The 15,634-nt window shown below is 39.0% G+C and overlaps 1 protein-coding gene across 9 annotated transcripts in view; it reads right to left on the reverse strand.

The window, feature by feature from the left end:
* Positions 1 to 435: 435 nt before the first annotated feature.
* CCDC138 (coiled-coil domain containing 138) overlaps positions 436 to 15,634 on the reverse strand; it is a 147,080-nt gene continuing 131,881 nt past the window's right edge. For 8 of the 9 annotated variants that reach the window (XM_036026623.1, XM_036026626.1, XM_036026620.1 and 5 more), the window contains 2 exons: positions 3,003 to 3,140; positions 436 to 935 (listed from right to left, as the gene is read on the reverse strand). In XM_036026623.1, coding sequence (XP_035882516.1) covers positions 3,043 to 3,140 — 98 coding nt within the window. In that variant the 3' untranslated portion in view covers positions 436 to 935; positions 3,003 to 3,042. Of the gene's footprint in view, positions 936 to 3,002; positions 3,141 to 12,519; positions 12,688 to 15,634 lie in introns of those variants that run through there. The other variant, XM_036026619.1, reaches the window with a different exon arrangement.

Below are 15,634 nucleotides of genomic sequence, written 5' to 3' on the forward strand. Positions count from 1 at the left end.
GGAATCTACAATATATATAATATATTGTATTACAATTATGTAATATAATACAATTATATACAATTATATAATACAATTATATAATATAGAATATAGTATAGAAAAGTTTTAATATGAAGATAGTAGTTAAAAATTATGCACCTTTGTTTCCAAAAGGAGAAATTTCTAATGTTTATTTTTAAAGATTTTATTTATTTTTTAGAGAGAGGGGAAGGAAGGGAGAAAGAGGGAATGTAAAATCAATGTGAGCAAGAAATATCAATCAGTTGCCTCTCATATGAGCCCTGGCTGAGGACCAAACCCATAACCTAGGCATGTGCCTGACAGGGAATTGAACTAGTGACCTTTTGCTTTTCAGGACAATGCCCAGCCAACTGATCCACACTGTTCAGGGTGATTTCTAATAGATTAAGAAAACAGAATGGCAACATGATGTAACTCTGTTCAACATAAACACCAGTTTTATTCCAAATAATCACATAATTTTTAAGAACTTTTCTAAAGCAGTTACAAAAAATAACCCCAGTGTTATTAATGCTGGAAATTCTATTTTGCACATTAGTACTGCCTTAGTTGAACTATAACATTCCATGAATTTCAGAGCTTCTATAGATTTTATTTTTAAAGTTAAAAAAATTTTTACTTTATTTTTCATGATAAATGATGCTACTGAAAACTTCACTTGGTACACTTTTAGTTTGATGATTTTTGCAATCTTACAAATAAGCAACACATATGTAATATATATGAAATAATAATAAAGCCTGTCTAATGGGCTTCCATTGGAGGCCAGGGAATTGTATTTCGTTAAACCCAAATTAAACAGAGTTGAATTTAAATTAATACAGAGAAAGGCATGCTCTGGATGTGTGGTTCTTTGTATTTCCTGAAGCATCAGATGAATTGTAAAGAGTTCAAAGAACTTTTTATTACTCCTGTAAGAGAATGAATATATTAATTTAATTACAAACCCACTTACAGAATTCATCTGTAATGACCATTGAGAGATAATGTATAAATGTGAAAAAATGGCGTGTTTAAGATAACAGTGAAGAAAAATACAGAATTAAAGAATTACCATGCCAAGACAAACAAAATGGGTTAATGAATTAAGTGAAAATGCATTCAAAGAAAAAATAAATGCACCCTATTCAACTATCACTACACTTGAGAATTACTTTTTTCTAACCACTCAAAAAGTCAAATACTTGATTACCTTATTTAAGTAAGATGGGCCTTTTTAAAGTAGTAGAATAGTGGTTTACCTTTTGCCTTTCCTCCAAAATAACATGTTCAACCATTCTCTTTCTACTAATGAGTCAGTAACTTTGTTATCAATTAGTTAAAATTATATCTGATTATATATTTAATATTTCCTATCTACATATACTTATATCTTGTGAGAAGTTATTGAATATAGTAACCATCCACTTGATACAAAATAATTTCATCTTTGTGGTTTTAAATAGGTACTTCAAGCAAAATTGCTTGAGCATCAACTATTCTCAACTCTCTCATTCAAGTTCTATTCTGATTAACTTTAAGTCTGAAATAAACAAAAACTATAAAAGATATCACAGATAGTAAAACACTTTGGCAGAAGTATATACTTGTACTTTGTAACTACTACTTGGAAAAAAAACATGATTTAATAGCTAAGAAAGAATTAAACCTAAGTAATGAAATTGCAGCTTCTGACACTACAGTTAAACTATAGCAGGTCTTACTGAGAATGTACTGATTATAAATCAATGCACTCATGTTACACTCAGTCTTCAAGAAAAGAAAGACAATGATTTGGAAAGTGTAATTGATACCAGATGAAAACCAGTAATTTGATGAATTGAGTATGAGGTTATAATTTGATAACTAATAATTTACTGAGGTGTGGTGTGGTGTGCTAGGTACCGAACAGAACATATGGGCCCATTATCATATATCTGCAAATAATTTTAACATGCATTATATTTACTACTCAAGCACAGTAAGGACTGGTAAAATACCTAAGTTCACTACCATGGAAATCATGGATGATGAGAAAGGGAGGGTGTAGAACAGCTGAACCAAAACCACAATTTTACTGTTACTAACAAAGTAAGTGTTCTAATTTGCCTCAAAAGAAACATTGGATTATACAAAGATTCTAACAAAATATAGCTTAGAATCTATGTACTTTATTTATAATTTTAAAAATGATTATACCACTGTTGGCACAAGAGAAAAGAAGAGGAAATATAAAAAGTTCACAATTCTTACAATGAAATACAAATTAGTGGCAGTAGTGAGTCCATAATAATTTCCTAACATGAACTAATTTTTAAATCTCTACTAACATATTTTAAATCTTTTCTGCCTGCTTCTTTCTCATTCCCTAAGCATAGTACATCAATAAGAACCTGAAAAATGCCCTGGCTGGCGTAGCTCAGTGGATTGAGCGCGGGCTGGGAACCAAAGTGTCCCAGGTTCGATTCCCAGCCAGGGTACATTCCTGGGTTGCAGGCCATAACCCCTAGCAACCACACATTGATGTTTCTCTATCCCTCTCTCTCTCTCCCTCTTTCCCCCTCCCTCCCTTCCCTCTCTAAAAATAAATAAATAAAATCTTAAAAAAAAAAAAAAAAAAAAAGAACCTGAAAAATATACTTTTATTATCTTTTTTTATTTTCACCCGCGGTAGTACAAAATACCAACGTGCAATAATTTGTTCTGACACTATCATTTGGTTCCTAAAAATTGCTCTTTGTTTTACATATTCTGTTTGTGGCATTTAAAGTTCATTTAGTAAAAAGACTAAGATATTCTAAGACCAAAATTCTAATTCTATTGTTTCAATAAGTATATGGTCTTAGATAAATATTAATATTTATGAATCTTAATTTTCTATATGTTTATTGGAAATTTTGATTTAATAATCAAAGTTAGACTAGTATAGAATGCAGAAAGGTCTAAATGATCACAATAAGATATCTGTGAATAAAAATGTTAGAAATTAAAATTCTTACTTGATTTTTGAAAGTTTCTGTAGAATAATACTGAGCTTTTCTAGTATTTGGAGATCAAGCTTAGGGGTCCGAAGCAGCACAGAGCAAGTACGAAAAAATAATTGTTGCTACCAGGCTTCCAGGAAGGGCTGCAAGATTCTGCAAACAAATTATTGGTGCTTTACTGTTAGAGAGTAGCCTAAAAAAGACATTAGAAACAAAATAAAACCAGAATTGTACAGGATATTTATAAATATTGATTTAATTTTCATTCTTTCATGCATAAACTTGGGGCAAAAGTATCATCATTTGAAGAATTAAAATATCTACCAACTCCTGTTGAACACTGCCAGCCAAAGACAATATTATTTTCCATAATATCAAACTTTTATTAAAACAGAATTGGGAAGAAATACTGTGCTTGACCAATAGGGGCAAGTCATATCTTAAATAAGCTCATAACAGTAAGAGGAATTTAAATAATTAGCAATAAAAAATTGTTGTTGGGGGCATGGAGAAAGATGGCAGCAATTGGGTGGGAGCTGAGCCCACTTGCTCATGCACCCAAACTAGGACACTTAGTCAATCTTCTGAAAAAACAAAGTGAACAGCCAACAGAAATCTACCTGATAGAAATTTGGAAGCCAAAGTGTGCAGTGGATGCTTCAAAACAGGATGTAAGGGGGCAGGGGAATGGGACAAGGAGAAGGTCCCTGGGCCGGCACAGAGACTGCAACTGCCACAGAGGCACTGGAGGAGAGCTGGTCAGGGATAGCACCTAGGGGCTCCCTCCCCTCTCAGGGTGGGGAAGTCCGAGACTCACACCAGGGAGATCTGAACAAATAAAGTCGCTGGGGGTGAAAAGGCAACAAGGACATAGGCCAGCGAGGTACCCAGGCTAGGGAGGCCCATCAACTGGCTGGGGCAGCGCCAGAGAATTTGGGAGATCTGATGGCACCTGGAGCCGGGAAAGAAGGTGGGCTGCAACTGGCATGACTCAGATAAACTCTAGACTTGCCAAAGAGTTGGAGTGTGTAAAAAGCCAGGCAGTGGCTTGGAGCCGCAGCGGCCCCAAAGAGACTTTTTTCAAAAGGGGAACTGAGGTCTCATATAGGGACCTCTCCTGCACAGCCGTCCAGCCAACAAAGAGGGAGGAGTGTGGCACAATTTGCTCCCACACAGTGCACCTCACAGATTGATCAAAAGAGTTCAAATGAGGTAGCTTATCAGTGCCAGCCTGGCACAACTGCTCAGGATGGAGAGGGCAGACTGCACGTGCTCTGAGGGTGTGGGATGGAAACTGGGCACCTGCGATTATTGTAGCCCAGACAGAGCCCCTATCCTTGTAAACCACAGGAAGGGAAAAACAGAACTCAGCCACCAATTGCCTGCAGGAACCGGGAAGATCTGCAAAACCAACTGGGAAGGCTTAACAATCAGCAGGAGGCTGATTTTTTCTCTCTTTTTTTCAAGAGTAAGAAAAAAGTCCTGCAACTAAAAGAAAACCAGACACAGAGACAAATCCAGAAGAAGCCAGAAGCTGAGAAACCAGCAGCTGAGACAATTTCCACTCTGTTCTTCATCAGAATTTGCATGATTTTTTTTTTAAAAATACTTTCTTCTTCCGTTTATTTAGCTGTTTTTGTTGTTCTATTTTGGTTTTCTGCTTATATGTGTTCTTTCGTATGTCAGCTCACATTCTTTTTCCCTTCTAATAAGAATCTTCTTTCTTTTCCACTTTTTATAAACTGCGGCTACCTGGGTGAAATAACACGGTTTTTGCTCTTCTCCAAAAGAACTCCTATTTGCTCACTGTTTGTACTTCAAATCCCATAGAATACCTTCCTGCCGCCTTACTTCATTTCTTCTTCCCCCTGCCCCTGATCAATTGAGTAAGGAATTTTAGTTCAATGTTGCCTCTCTCTCTGTTTTCCCCTCTCTCAACCTGGGCTTTACTCCTTACTTTTTTTTTTTTAAGATTTTATTTACTTATTTTTAGACAGAGGGAAAGGACAGGAAAAAGAGAGGGACAGAAACATCAATGTGTGGTTGCCTCTGGTACACCCCCTATTGGGGACCTGGACTGCACCCCAGGCATGTGCCCTGACTGGGAATCAAACAAGCGACCTTTGGTTTGCAGGTCAGCGCTCAATCCACTGAGCCACACCAGCCAGGGCTTCTCCTTACCCTTATTAGTTAACTTCCCCCACCCTCTCAAAAATCATTTTTCTTTACTGTAGACATATCATATTCACTTTTTGCTTTTGTGTAATATTCTCATTCCTGTTCCACCTTTATTAATCCTCATTCAGCTGTCGTAACTATAGACCTCACTGTAGCTCTTCTGCAATTTTGTTACCGTTGGTCCAGTACCTTTTCAATTTTACTTCAGACCTCATAGTATACTCATCCCTTTTTGTGCTCCATAATTCCCATTACTCTTTTGTGTTTCACTTACATTTTAAACTTTATTCTTTCCCTTTCTTTACCTTGGTTCTATCCCAGCTCCTACCAATTCTCCTCCCTCTTACCACTCACTAACATTTCCCCCTCTTTTAGTCAGCTTATATTCCTTTTGTCATATCTTATAATATCTGCAATCTCTCTTCACCTTTATAAACCTTGGTTCAATTGCTGATGTGGTAGGGGGATTCTTTTGCTGGTGTATGGTTGTCTGGTAATACTGCTTTGTTAACCAACACCTGTGCAACACCATACAAGACAAGGTGGGAGTTATGATTAACAGTAAATACAGTGGAGGGGAGAACCCTGCAACAAAGAAGCTACCAACAGGTAAAGCCCAAGTATAAGAGAACCCACACAAACAAAAAAAAGGGCAACCATAGACCATCCAGACAAGGAGATCAAAGAGACCACACCAGAGTCCCACAGAACCCCTACCACAGAAGATCACTCCATGAAGGAAGTTGGCAAAGCAGAGTTCCCAGAAACCCAGAAACAAAGAAAAGTATTCACTTAAAATGGGGAGACATAGAAAGAACCCCCAACTGAAAAGAATATAAGAATCTCCAGAAAAAGAGGTAAATGAAATGGAGGCAAGCCGTCTATCAGACATAGAATTCAAAAAAATGGGTATAAGTATGCTCAAGGAACTCAGCAACAACTACCAGGAACTGAGTGGGAACTACAACAGCATGAAAAAGGAAATAGAAACAAGAACCAGGAAGAAATGAAGAATACAATTTCTAAAATATAAAATACACTAGAAGGAATCACAAGTAGGCTAGATGAAGCAGTGGATCAAATTAGTGAACCGGTAGACAAGGCAGGAAGAAATGCCCAAGTAGAGCAGCAGCACAAAAAGGACTCAAAAAATATGAGGATGGCTTAAGAGAACTTCAGGACAACATGAAGCACAACATTCAAATCATAGAAATACCAGAAGTAAAGGAGAAAGGAATAGAATGCTTGTTTGAAAATATGACAGAAAACTTCCCAAACCTGCAGAGAGGGAAAGGCACAAATGTTCAGGAAGCACAGAGAGGTCCCAATCAAATAAACCCAAAGAGGCCCCCTCCAAGACACATCAGAATTAAAACACCAAATTTCAAGACAAAGAGAGAATCTAAGGCAACACGGGAGAAATAGCAAGGACATATAAGGAGCTCTGATTAAGCTAGAAGCTGATGTCTCAACAGAAACACAACAACCCAGAAAAAATGGCAACTAAATACTCCAAGTAATGAAAAGCAAATGCCTGCAACAAAGACTACTCTACCCCAGCAAGGTTCCCATAAAATGGAAGTGGAATAAGGAGTTTCCCCACCCAAAAGTACACTAAAAGATTACAACTCCAGCAACCAGCACTGCAAGAGATGCTACAGGGATGCTTTAAAAAGAGGAAAAAAAGAAGAGGGGAACACAGGTACAATGTGGAAATACAAGTACTATCTATAAAAAATAAGCTTAAGTGTAAATTGATTAAATGCTTCAATTAAAAGACACATGGCACCCGGGCTGGCATAGCTCAGTGGATTGAGTGTGGGCTGCGAACCAAAGCATCGCAGGTTTTGATTCCCCAGTCAGGGCACATGCCTGGGGTTGCAGGCCATGGCCCCCAGCACCGCACATTGATGTTTCTCTCTCTCATCTCTTTCTCCCTCCCTTCCCTCTCTAAAAATAATAAATAAAATCTTTAAAACTAGTTGGATATAGCCAACACCTTAAAAAAGAGACACTGGCTAGCTGAATGGATAGATATCATGACCCTCACATATGCTGCCTGCAAGAGACCCACCTCAGAAAAAAAGACCTACACAGACTGAAAGTGAAGGGTTGGGGAAAATATTTCAGCTAATGGACAGGGAAAAAGGCTAGGGTATCAATACTTGTATCAGACAAAATAGACTTCAAAACAAAGGCCATGAAAAGACACAGAAGGAGTCTTCATAATATTAAAGGGAAGAATCCATCAAGAAGACAAATATTGTAAACACATATACCCCCAACATAGAGTCACCCAAATATATAAGGAAAATCTTGAAGGACTTCAAGAAAGATATAGACAGAAGCATACTTATAGTAGGGGATTTTAACACTCCACTGTCACCAATGGGTAGATCTTCCAAACAAAAAATCAACAAGGACATGACAGCATTGAATGAAGCTCTAGATCAAATGAACTTAATTCATACATACAAAACCTTTAATCTCTAAGAAGAAAAATACTTCTTTTGAAATGCATATGGAAACTCTTCTATTAAAATGTACATGGAACATTTTCAAGATAGTCCATATGATAGGAACACAAAACAAGCCTCAAAAAATTCAAGAAAACTGAAGTATATCAAGCATTTTCTCATATTTACAAGGGCTTGAAACTAGAAACCAAACTCATTGGAAAAACTCAAAAGCATTCAAATTCATGGAGACTGATAGCATGTTAAACAATGGATGGGTGAACAATGAAATCAAGTAAGAAATAAAAAAAGTTTCTGGAAACAAAAGAAAATGAACACACAACAATACAAAACTTACAGGACCCAGCAAAGGCAGTCCTGAGATGGAAGTTCACAGCAATACAGGCCTACCTAAAAAGTTACAAACATTTCAAAAAAACAACCTTACCCTACATCTATAAGAACTGAAAGAACCCACCACCAAAAAAGCCCCTGAGTGAGTACAAGAAAGGAAACAATCAAGATCAGCACATAATTAAATGACATAGAGAATAAAAGAAAAATTCAAAAGATTAAAAATACAGGAGCTGTTCTTTGAAAAGATAAACAGAATTAACAAGCCTCTAAGCATGCTCATCAAGAAGAGAGAGAAGGCCCAAATAAATAAATCAGAAGTGAAACAGGAGAGGCTACAACTGATACCAAAGAAACACAAAGGACTATAAGAAATTACTACAGACATCTATATGCCAAGAAATTTGAAAACCTGGTGAAATGGAACAAATTTCTAGAAACATAATCTTCCAAAACTGAATGAAGAAGTAGTGTTTGGGAACTGCCCTGCCTGGTTTCAGGAGCTGTAACCGCCGCCCCCCACCCCCATGGCTAAGGCTGAGTGAGTGTACCATAAGCCACTAAGAAGACAAAGCTTATCTCCCTGGCAGGGGCACTGCCTCTGTTCATTTTACTTCACCCTGCCTGGCCCCCAGTGCTTGATTGGTTAGCTAATGATAGGTAAGATTCCTCAAGGGAGGGATGATCCAAGACAGGCATGATCATGGGGCCCCCAGGGAAGGACTTGGGGCTACAGAAAAGGGGTGATGGACCCTCGCCCCTTGGCTTTGACATAGCTTGAGTCCTCATTCTGTCTGCAAGAAGTCTCCTAATCTCTTGGCTGCCTGATTTCCCCTGCCTGACCTAAGCCTGAAACAATGCCTTAAGACTGAAACAATGCCACTGGTGGGTGCAGCCTTGTGCTGGAAAGGGTGGATTCCCTAGGACAATCAGGCCTAAGAAAGAATATGTAAAATCCTGTGAAACCTGCTTTGTTTAGAATAGTCTCAATTAAATGATAAGGATCCAAGCAGGAAGTGAGTTTGTTCCCCAAAGTTTTATGGACATTTAGCTATCTGAACCTGACTCAAAATAGGCCCCTCAGAGTTCTTTGTATGTTATCTATTGTTTGATCCTTACTGCCTGATAATGATTAATGAGCTTTACATATACACCCTGTATTCCTATGCAAATTGAATCCAATAAAAGCCATTCAAGGCAAGGGTCGGGGCAGGCGCTCTCGTCTTGAGAGGGTAGCTGAGGTGCTCCAAGGCTGCTCTCCCCTTGAGAGAGAGAAGTCAAGCTGTCCCTTTTCCTCCACAGGACTCGGTAGTCCATGTGAATTTATTTCATCTTATCCATAATGCCTCGGACACTGTGGGCCAGTGTCTGCGTCAAAGAAGCAAAGCCTGAACAGACCAATAACAGCTACTGAAATTGAAGCAGTAATCAAACACTACTGGTACACAAAAGCCCTGAATCAGACAGCTTCACCAGAGAATTTCACAAAACATTTAAGGAAGAACTAACCCCTATCCTTCTCAAATTATTCCCAAAAATCCAAGAAGAGGGAAGACTCCCAAAATCTTTATATGAGGACAGCATCATCCTGACTCCAAAACCAGATAACAACAAAAACAGAACACTACATGCCAATACCAATACTATCAGTTCATCACTGATGAACACATATGCTAATATCCTCAACAAAGTATTGACAAACTGCATCCAACAATACATTAAAAAGATCATATACAATGATCAAGTGGGATTCATCCCAGGGATGCAAAGATGGTACATATTCTCAAATCAATAAATGTAAGACATCACATAAACAAAGGTACAGCACCTACTTCTGAGAAAAACACTCAACAAAGTGGGAATACAGGGATCGTACTTCAATATAATAAAGGCCACATATTAGAAACCTACAGCCACCATCATCCTCACTGGGCAAAAACTAAAAGCTTTCCCACTAAGATGAGAAACAAGACAAGGATGTTTGCTTTCACTATTTCTATTCAACATAGTATTGGAAGTCCTAGCCACAGTGATGAGACAAGAAAAAGAAATAAAAGGCATCCAAATTGGAAAGGAGGAAGCCACACTGTCATTGTTTGTGAAGGCATGATAGTGCACAGAGAAAATCCTATAGACTCCACCAAAAAACTACTCAACCTAATAAGTGAATTTGTCAAAGCAGTGGTGTACAAAGTCAACATTTAGAAATTGAAGGCACTTTTGTACACCAATAATAAAATATCAGAAACAGATAGGGAAAAAATCCCATTTGATATAGCAACAAGGAAAATAAAGTACCTAGGAATAAACCTAACCAAGGAGGTAAAAGAACTATACTCAGAAAACCACACAACCCTGAATAAAAATATTAAGGAAGACACAAAGAAATGGCAGAATGTATTGTGTTCATGGCTTGGAAGAATTACCATCATCAAAATGTCCATATTACCCAAAGCAATTTATAGATTCAATGCAATCCCAATTAAAATACCAATGACACATTTCACAGATATACAATAAACATTTCAAAAATGTATATGGAACTATAAATGACTCTGAATAGCCACAGCAATTTTAGAAAGAAGATCAAAGTAGGAGGGATCACAATACTTGAGATCAAACTATATTACAAGGCCACAGTATTCAGAACAGTCTGTTACTGGCATAAGAACAGGTACATGGATCAATGGAACAGAATTGAGAGCCTAGAAATAAACCTAAGTTTCTATGGTTAATTAATATTCAACAAAGAGGTCAGAACATAAAATGAAGCAAAAAAAGCCTCTTCAACAAATAGTGTAGGCGGATCTGGACAGCTACATGCAAAAAAAGAGAAAAAGAAACTCGACCACCAATGTACACCATACACAAAGATAAACTCAAGATGGATAAAAGACTTAAATATAAGTCGCAACTCCATGAAAGCCCTAGGAGAGAACATAGGCAGCAAAACCTCAGGTATTCCATGCAGCAATATTTTCATGGATATGGCTCCTAGAGCAAGGGATCTGGAGAGCCTTATCCTAAGTGAAGTAAGCCAGGCAGTGAAAGACACCTGTATGATCTCACCTATAAGTGGAGCCTAATCAACAACACAAACAAACAAGCAAAATATAACCAGAGACACTGAAATAAAGAACAAACTTCAATAACCACAATGGAGAGGGGTGGGGATAATGGCGGGAAAAGGGGAAGGGTCGTCATGGAACATGTATACAGGACACATGGATGAAACAAAGGTGGGTAGGACTGAGGGTGGGATATAGGGATGGCTGGGGTGGGGGAAGTGGTTTGGTGAAAAATGGAGACAACTCTACTTGAATAACAAAAAAAGAAGACAAAATTTTTTTAAATAAATAAATTAAATTAAATCTTCCCTCACATCACAGAATTAGTCTAAAGATAAACCAGATGAGCAATAATAGTTTCCATTTATTGAAGAATATGCTAACATTTTAGAAATACTATTTCTAAACAGTCTGGCATAGCATTATGAGTCCCAATTTACAATATGAATAGCCTGAGACTCAGAGAAATGATATATGTTCTCCATTGGTAATTATCAGAAAGTCAGCTTCAAAACCCCACCCTCTTTCTACTCCACTAGGCTTCCTGGATTGGCAGAACCTCCCAGTGTGTCTAAAATGTTGAAGGATCTCAGTCAATATTGACTTTTCTATCAAGTAATCTAGTAGGAGAGCAGCATTAATTAAATGATTATAATATAATGTGTCAATATTACTTATATATACAGAATGCACTGCAAAACTAGAGAAAGAAGAAAATGATTTTGTGAGGTCTGGCTAAGGGGCAAAAATTTGAGGAGGCTTCAAAGGTGTTGAATCCAGTGTTGAAGGATGAAGTAACAATGGAGAAACAAGAGGCAAGGGATTTCAGGTAGAAGTTCAACAGATGCAAAGTCACATTGGTGTGATGACAAGGTACTAAGCAGGGTAGTAAGGAAGGTACTAAGAGGAAGCAGGGTACTAAGGAAGGATGCAGGCTGGGAAGTGATAAACGATTCTGGACAGGTAGGCAGAAACAGAGAGGGTCTTGCGTGCCATGTTTAAAAGTTCACACCTTATCCTCTTGGTTAGGGATGAAGTGGCACATCTGCTCTCACTGCCTCTCCCTGCACATGTCAGAAATCACAAATCATAGCACTTTATTAAACTTCAGACAGCCCACACTTCAGCAGCCATCACCAAAAATCTGGAATTGGCACCTGAAAAGAACCATTTGCCATCCCTACTCTAGGCAAAGGGAGGCTGCAGGGTTTTCAACAGGTGTCTGGTAAGACTGGTTTTGTGTATAATAAAGATGAAGCAAGATGGCAGTGAGGGTTGATCAAAGGACAGACCGCAGGCACAGTAACCAATGAGAAGGAGGCACACATCTAAAAAAAGTCAGAACTAGGTGAAACTTCAAGCTTTTGTCCAGTCCTTGTCAGGGCATATTACAGTGGAGTAAGCATTTAAAGTGTTCTTCAAACAATAAACTCCAGCAGCCAAGTCAAGCTGATAGTAATGTATAGGTGACAGTAAGACCCAGGAGACAGGACTGGAGTGGGAGTAAAGCAAGCAGTCAAGAGATATGTGAATACATTCACTGACCTTGAATTCCATTCAAACACAGGTGCAAAGTGACCACAATAGTACTGTAACACCCTAGGTCCTATCACCTATTAGTCACTTCCTCCAGCGATTTAGGTGCTAAGTGAAAGATTATCATTAAAAGGCAATTAGTCACAATTTCTAAATCATTAAAAAGATGTGTGATATTTAAGTACCTAAGTTAAGACACACCCATGTGTGCACACAGACATATGACACAGTTAGGAAGCAATCCAAACAGGAAGATGGGGGGAGAAACAGGTTTCTTAACTTTGAGGAGTAGTTGAGTACTGGGTACAGTAAAAACAAGACACAAACAAAACTTCCCAAAAAACTGGGCTTCATTTCTTCTTTAGGCTCAGTTGCCTTGACTGAAAAATAAGAGGACTAAAAGAGAGAATCTCTTCTCATGTGATAATGCTCACTCTGAACCTCCTCTCATAAGAAAACAGCAAAGAGGTTCAGGAGAGAGTTCCTGCTATGAGCTCAGGAAAGTCAGGTTACATACTTGCATGTGTGGATCCAGGGAGGGTAGCAATAGCACATCCAAAAACATTGTATTATGATTGAGAAAACCAAAACCATATTGTAACTCAAGGGCTGGGGAGCACACACACTTTGCTTTAAGATGCAGACTATTTTTGAAAAAAACTTTAAAATGTGCTGAAAAGAAAACTTCTGGCCAAGATAGAGGTGCAGGTAGACACACCCTGGCTTCTCACACAGCCAAAAGAAGGACAACAGCAAAATAAAAACAAAACCCACCAGAACTGACAGAAAATCAAACTGTATGGAAGTCTGATAACTAAGGAATTAGAGAAGAAACATTCATGCAGACTGGTAAGAGGGGTGGAGATGGGCAGCCAGGTGGAGGACTGGGATGGGCAAGGCAGTGGCTGGAGGACCAGACAAGGTAGTGGCTTATGGACTGAATAGCCCCACATTCAGGTATGTGCAAGGTAGTGGGGCTTATAGCCCCACATTCACATGCACATAAACAGGGAGGAACAACTGAGGAACAAGATAGACCACACACTCAGGGTCCAGTTCAGGGAAATAAAGGCTCAAAGTCTCTGATTGAAAACATTGGAGGGGGGGGGGCGGCAGCAGAAGAAATTTCCAACCTCACAGGAGAGTTCATTGGAGAGACCCACAGTGTCCTAGAATATACACACACCCACCCAGTGAGAATCAGCTCCAGAAGGACCCAATTTGATAATGGGTAGCGGCGAAAGTGACTGAAAACCAGCAGAGCAAGTGGCACTGTTCCCTCTCGGACCCCTACCCCACATATATCATCACAATGCAGCAATGTGAGTTGCCCCACACTGGTGAACACCTAAGATTCTGCCCTTACAAGGCAGACAAGACAAAACAAAATGGCCCAAATGAAAGAACACATCAAAGCTCCAGAGAAAATACAACTAAGTGATGAAGAGATACCCAACCTATCAGATGCACAGTTCAAAACACTTGTAATCAGGATGCTCACAGAATTGGTTGAATATGGTTGGAAAAGAGAGGAAAAAGTAAAGACTATGAAAGTGAAATAAAGGAAAATAAAAGGGAACCAACAGTGAAGGGAAGGAAACGAGGACTCAGATCAATGGTTTGGAGCAAAAGGAAGAAAGTAATATTCCACCAGAACAGAATGAAAAACAAGAATTCAAAAAACTGAGGAGAGGCTTAGCAACCTCTGGAACATCTTTAAATGTTCCAACATCCAAATAACAGGGGTGCCAGAAGGAGATGAACAAGAGCAAGAAGTTGAAAAGTTATTTGAAAAAATAAAGGAGAACTTCCCCAATCTGGCAAAGGAAATAGACTTTCAGGAAGGCAAGAATCTCAGAGGAGTCCCAAATAAGTTGGACCCAAAGAGGAACACACCAAGGCACATCATAATTAAATTACCTAACATTAAAGAGAAGGAGAGAATCTTAAAGCAGCAAAAGAAAAAGGGGAGAGTTACCTACAAAGCAGTTCCGTAAGACGATGAGCTGATTTCTCAAAAGAAACCTTTCAGGCAAGAAGGGGCTGGAGAGAAGCATTCGAAGTCATGAAAGGCAAGGACTTACAACCAAGATTACTCTATCCAACAAAGCAATCATTTAGAATGGAAGGACAGATAAAGTGCTTCCCAGATAAGGTCAAGTTAAAGGAGTTTGTCATCACCAAGCCCTTATTATATGATATGTTAAAGAGACTTATCTAAGAAAAAGAAGATAAAAAATATGAACAGTAAAACGTCAACAAACTCATAGCTATTCACAACCGAACCTAAAAACCAACAGGCAGTGGCCACAGAATGCTGCGGATGGCTCGTCGAAACACAAGAAAAACATACACAGAGACAACCAGGTCCTGTGGGGAAATAGGGACTGAACGGCCACTCTCTCTAATGGGGAGTGCCATGGCCACCCTCCCTAGGGAAAAGCACCCCTAAGGGAGAGCACCTCATTCTCCTGCCCGAGTAGGCTTTTTATTGGGTTCATTTGCATAAGAATTCAGGTAAAGCCATTACTCATTGGTGGGAAGTAAGGATCAAACAATAGGTAACAAAGAAGTGTGAAGGCCTATTTTGAGTCAGGGTTAAAGAGCTGTAAAAAACTTTAAGGAACAAACTTACTTCTTCCTTGGACCCTTATCATTCAATTGAGAGCATTCTAAACAAAGCAGGTTTCACAGGATTTTACATATTCTTTCTTAGGCCTGATCACCCGGGAAACCCGCCCTTTCCAACACAGGGCGGCAACACCCTGTCATTGTTTCAGGCTTAGGTGGAACAGGGAACTAAGGCAACCAAGAGATTAGGAGATTTTGTCACAGACAATGAGGACTCAGGCTTTATTAAAGCCGAGGGGCGAGGGTCCATCACCCCCTTTTGCTGTAGCCCCCAAAATCCTTCCTTGAGGGCCTCCCACGTGATCGTGCCTGTCTTAGATCGTTCCCCCCTTGGGGAACCTTACCCATCATTGGCTAACAAACCAAGCATTGGGGGCCAGTTATGGATGAAGTAAAAGGAGCAGAAGCGACGCTCCTGCCAGGG

Source organism: Phyllostomus discolor, chromosome 5 (genome assembly GCF_004126475.2).
Source record: "Phyllostomus discolor isolate MPI-MPIP mPhyDis1 chromosome 5, mPhyDis1.pri.v3, whole genome shotgun sequence".
In the NCBI taxonomy this organism is placed as follows: Eukaryota; Metazoa; Chordata; class Mammalia; order Chiroptera; family Phyllostomidae; genus Phyllostomus; species Phyllostomus discolor.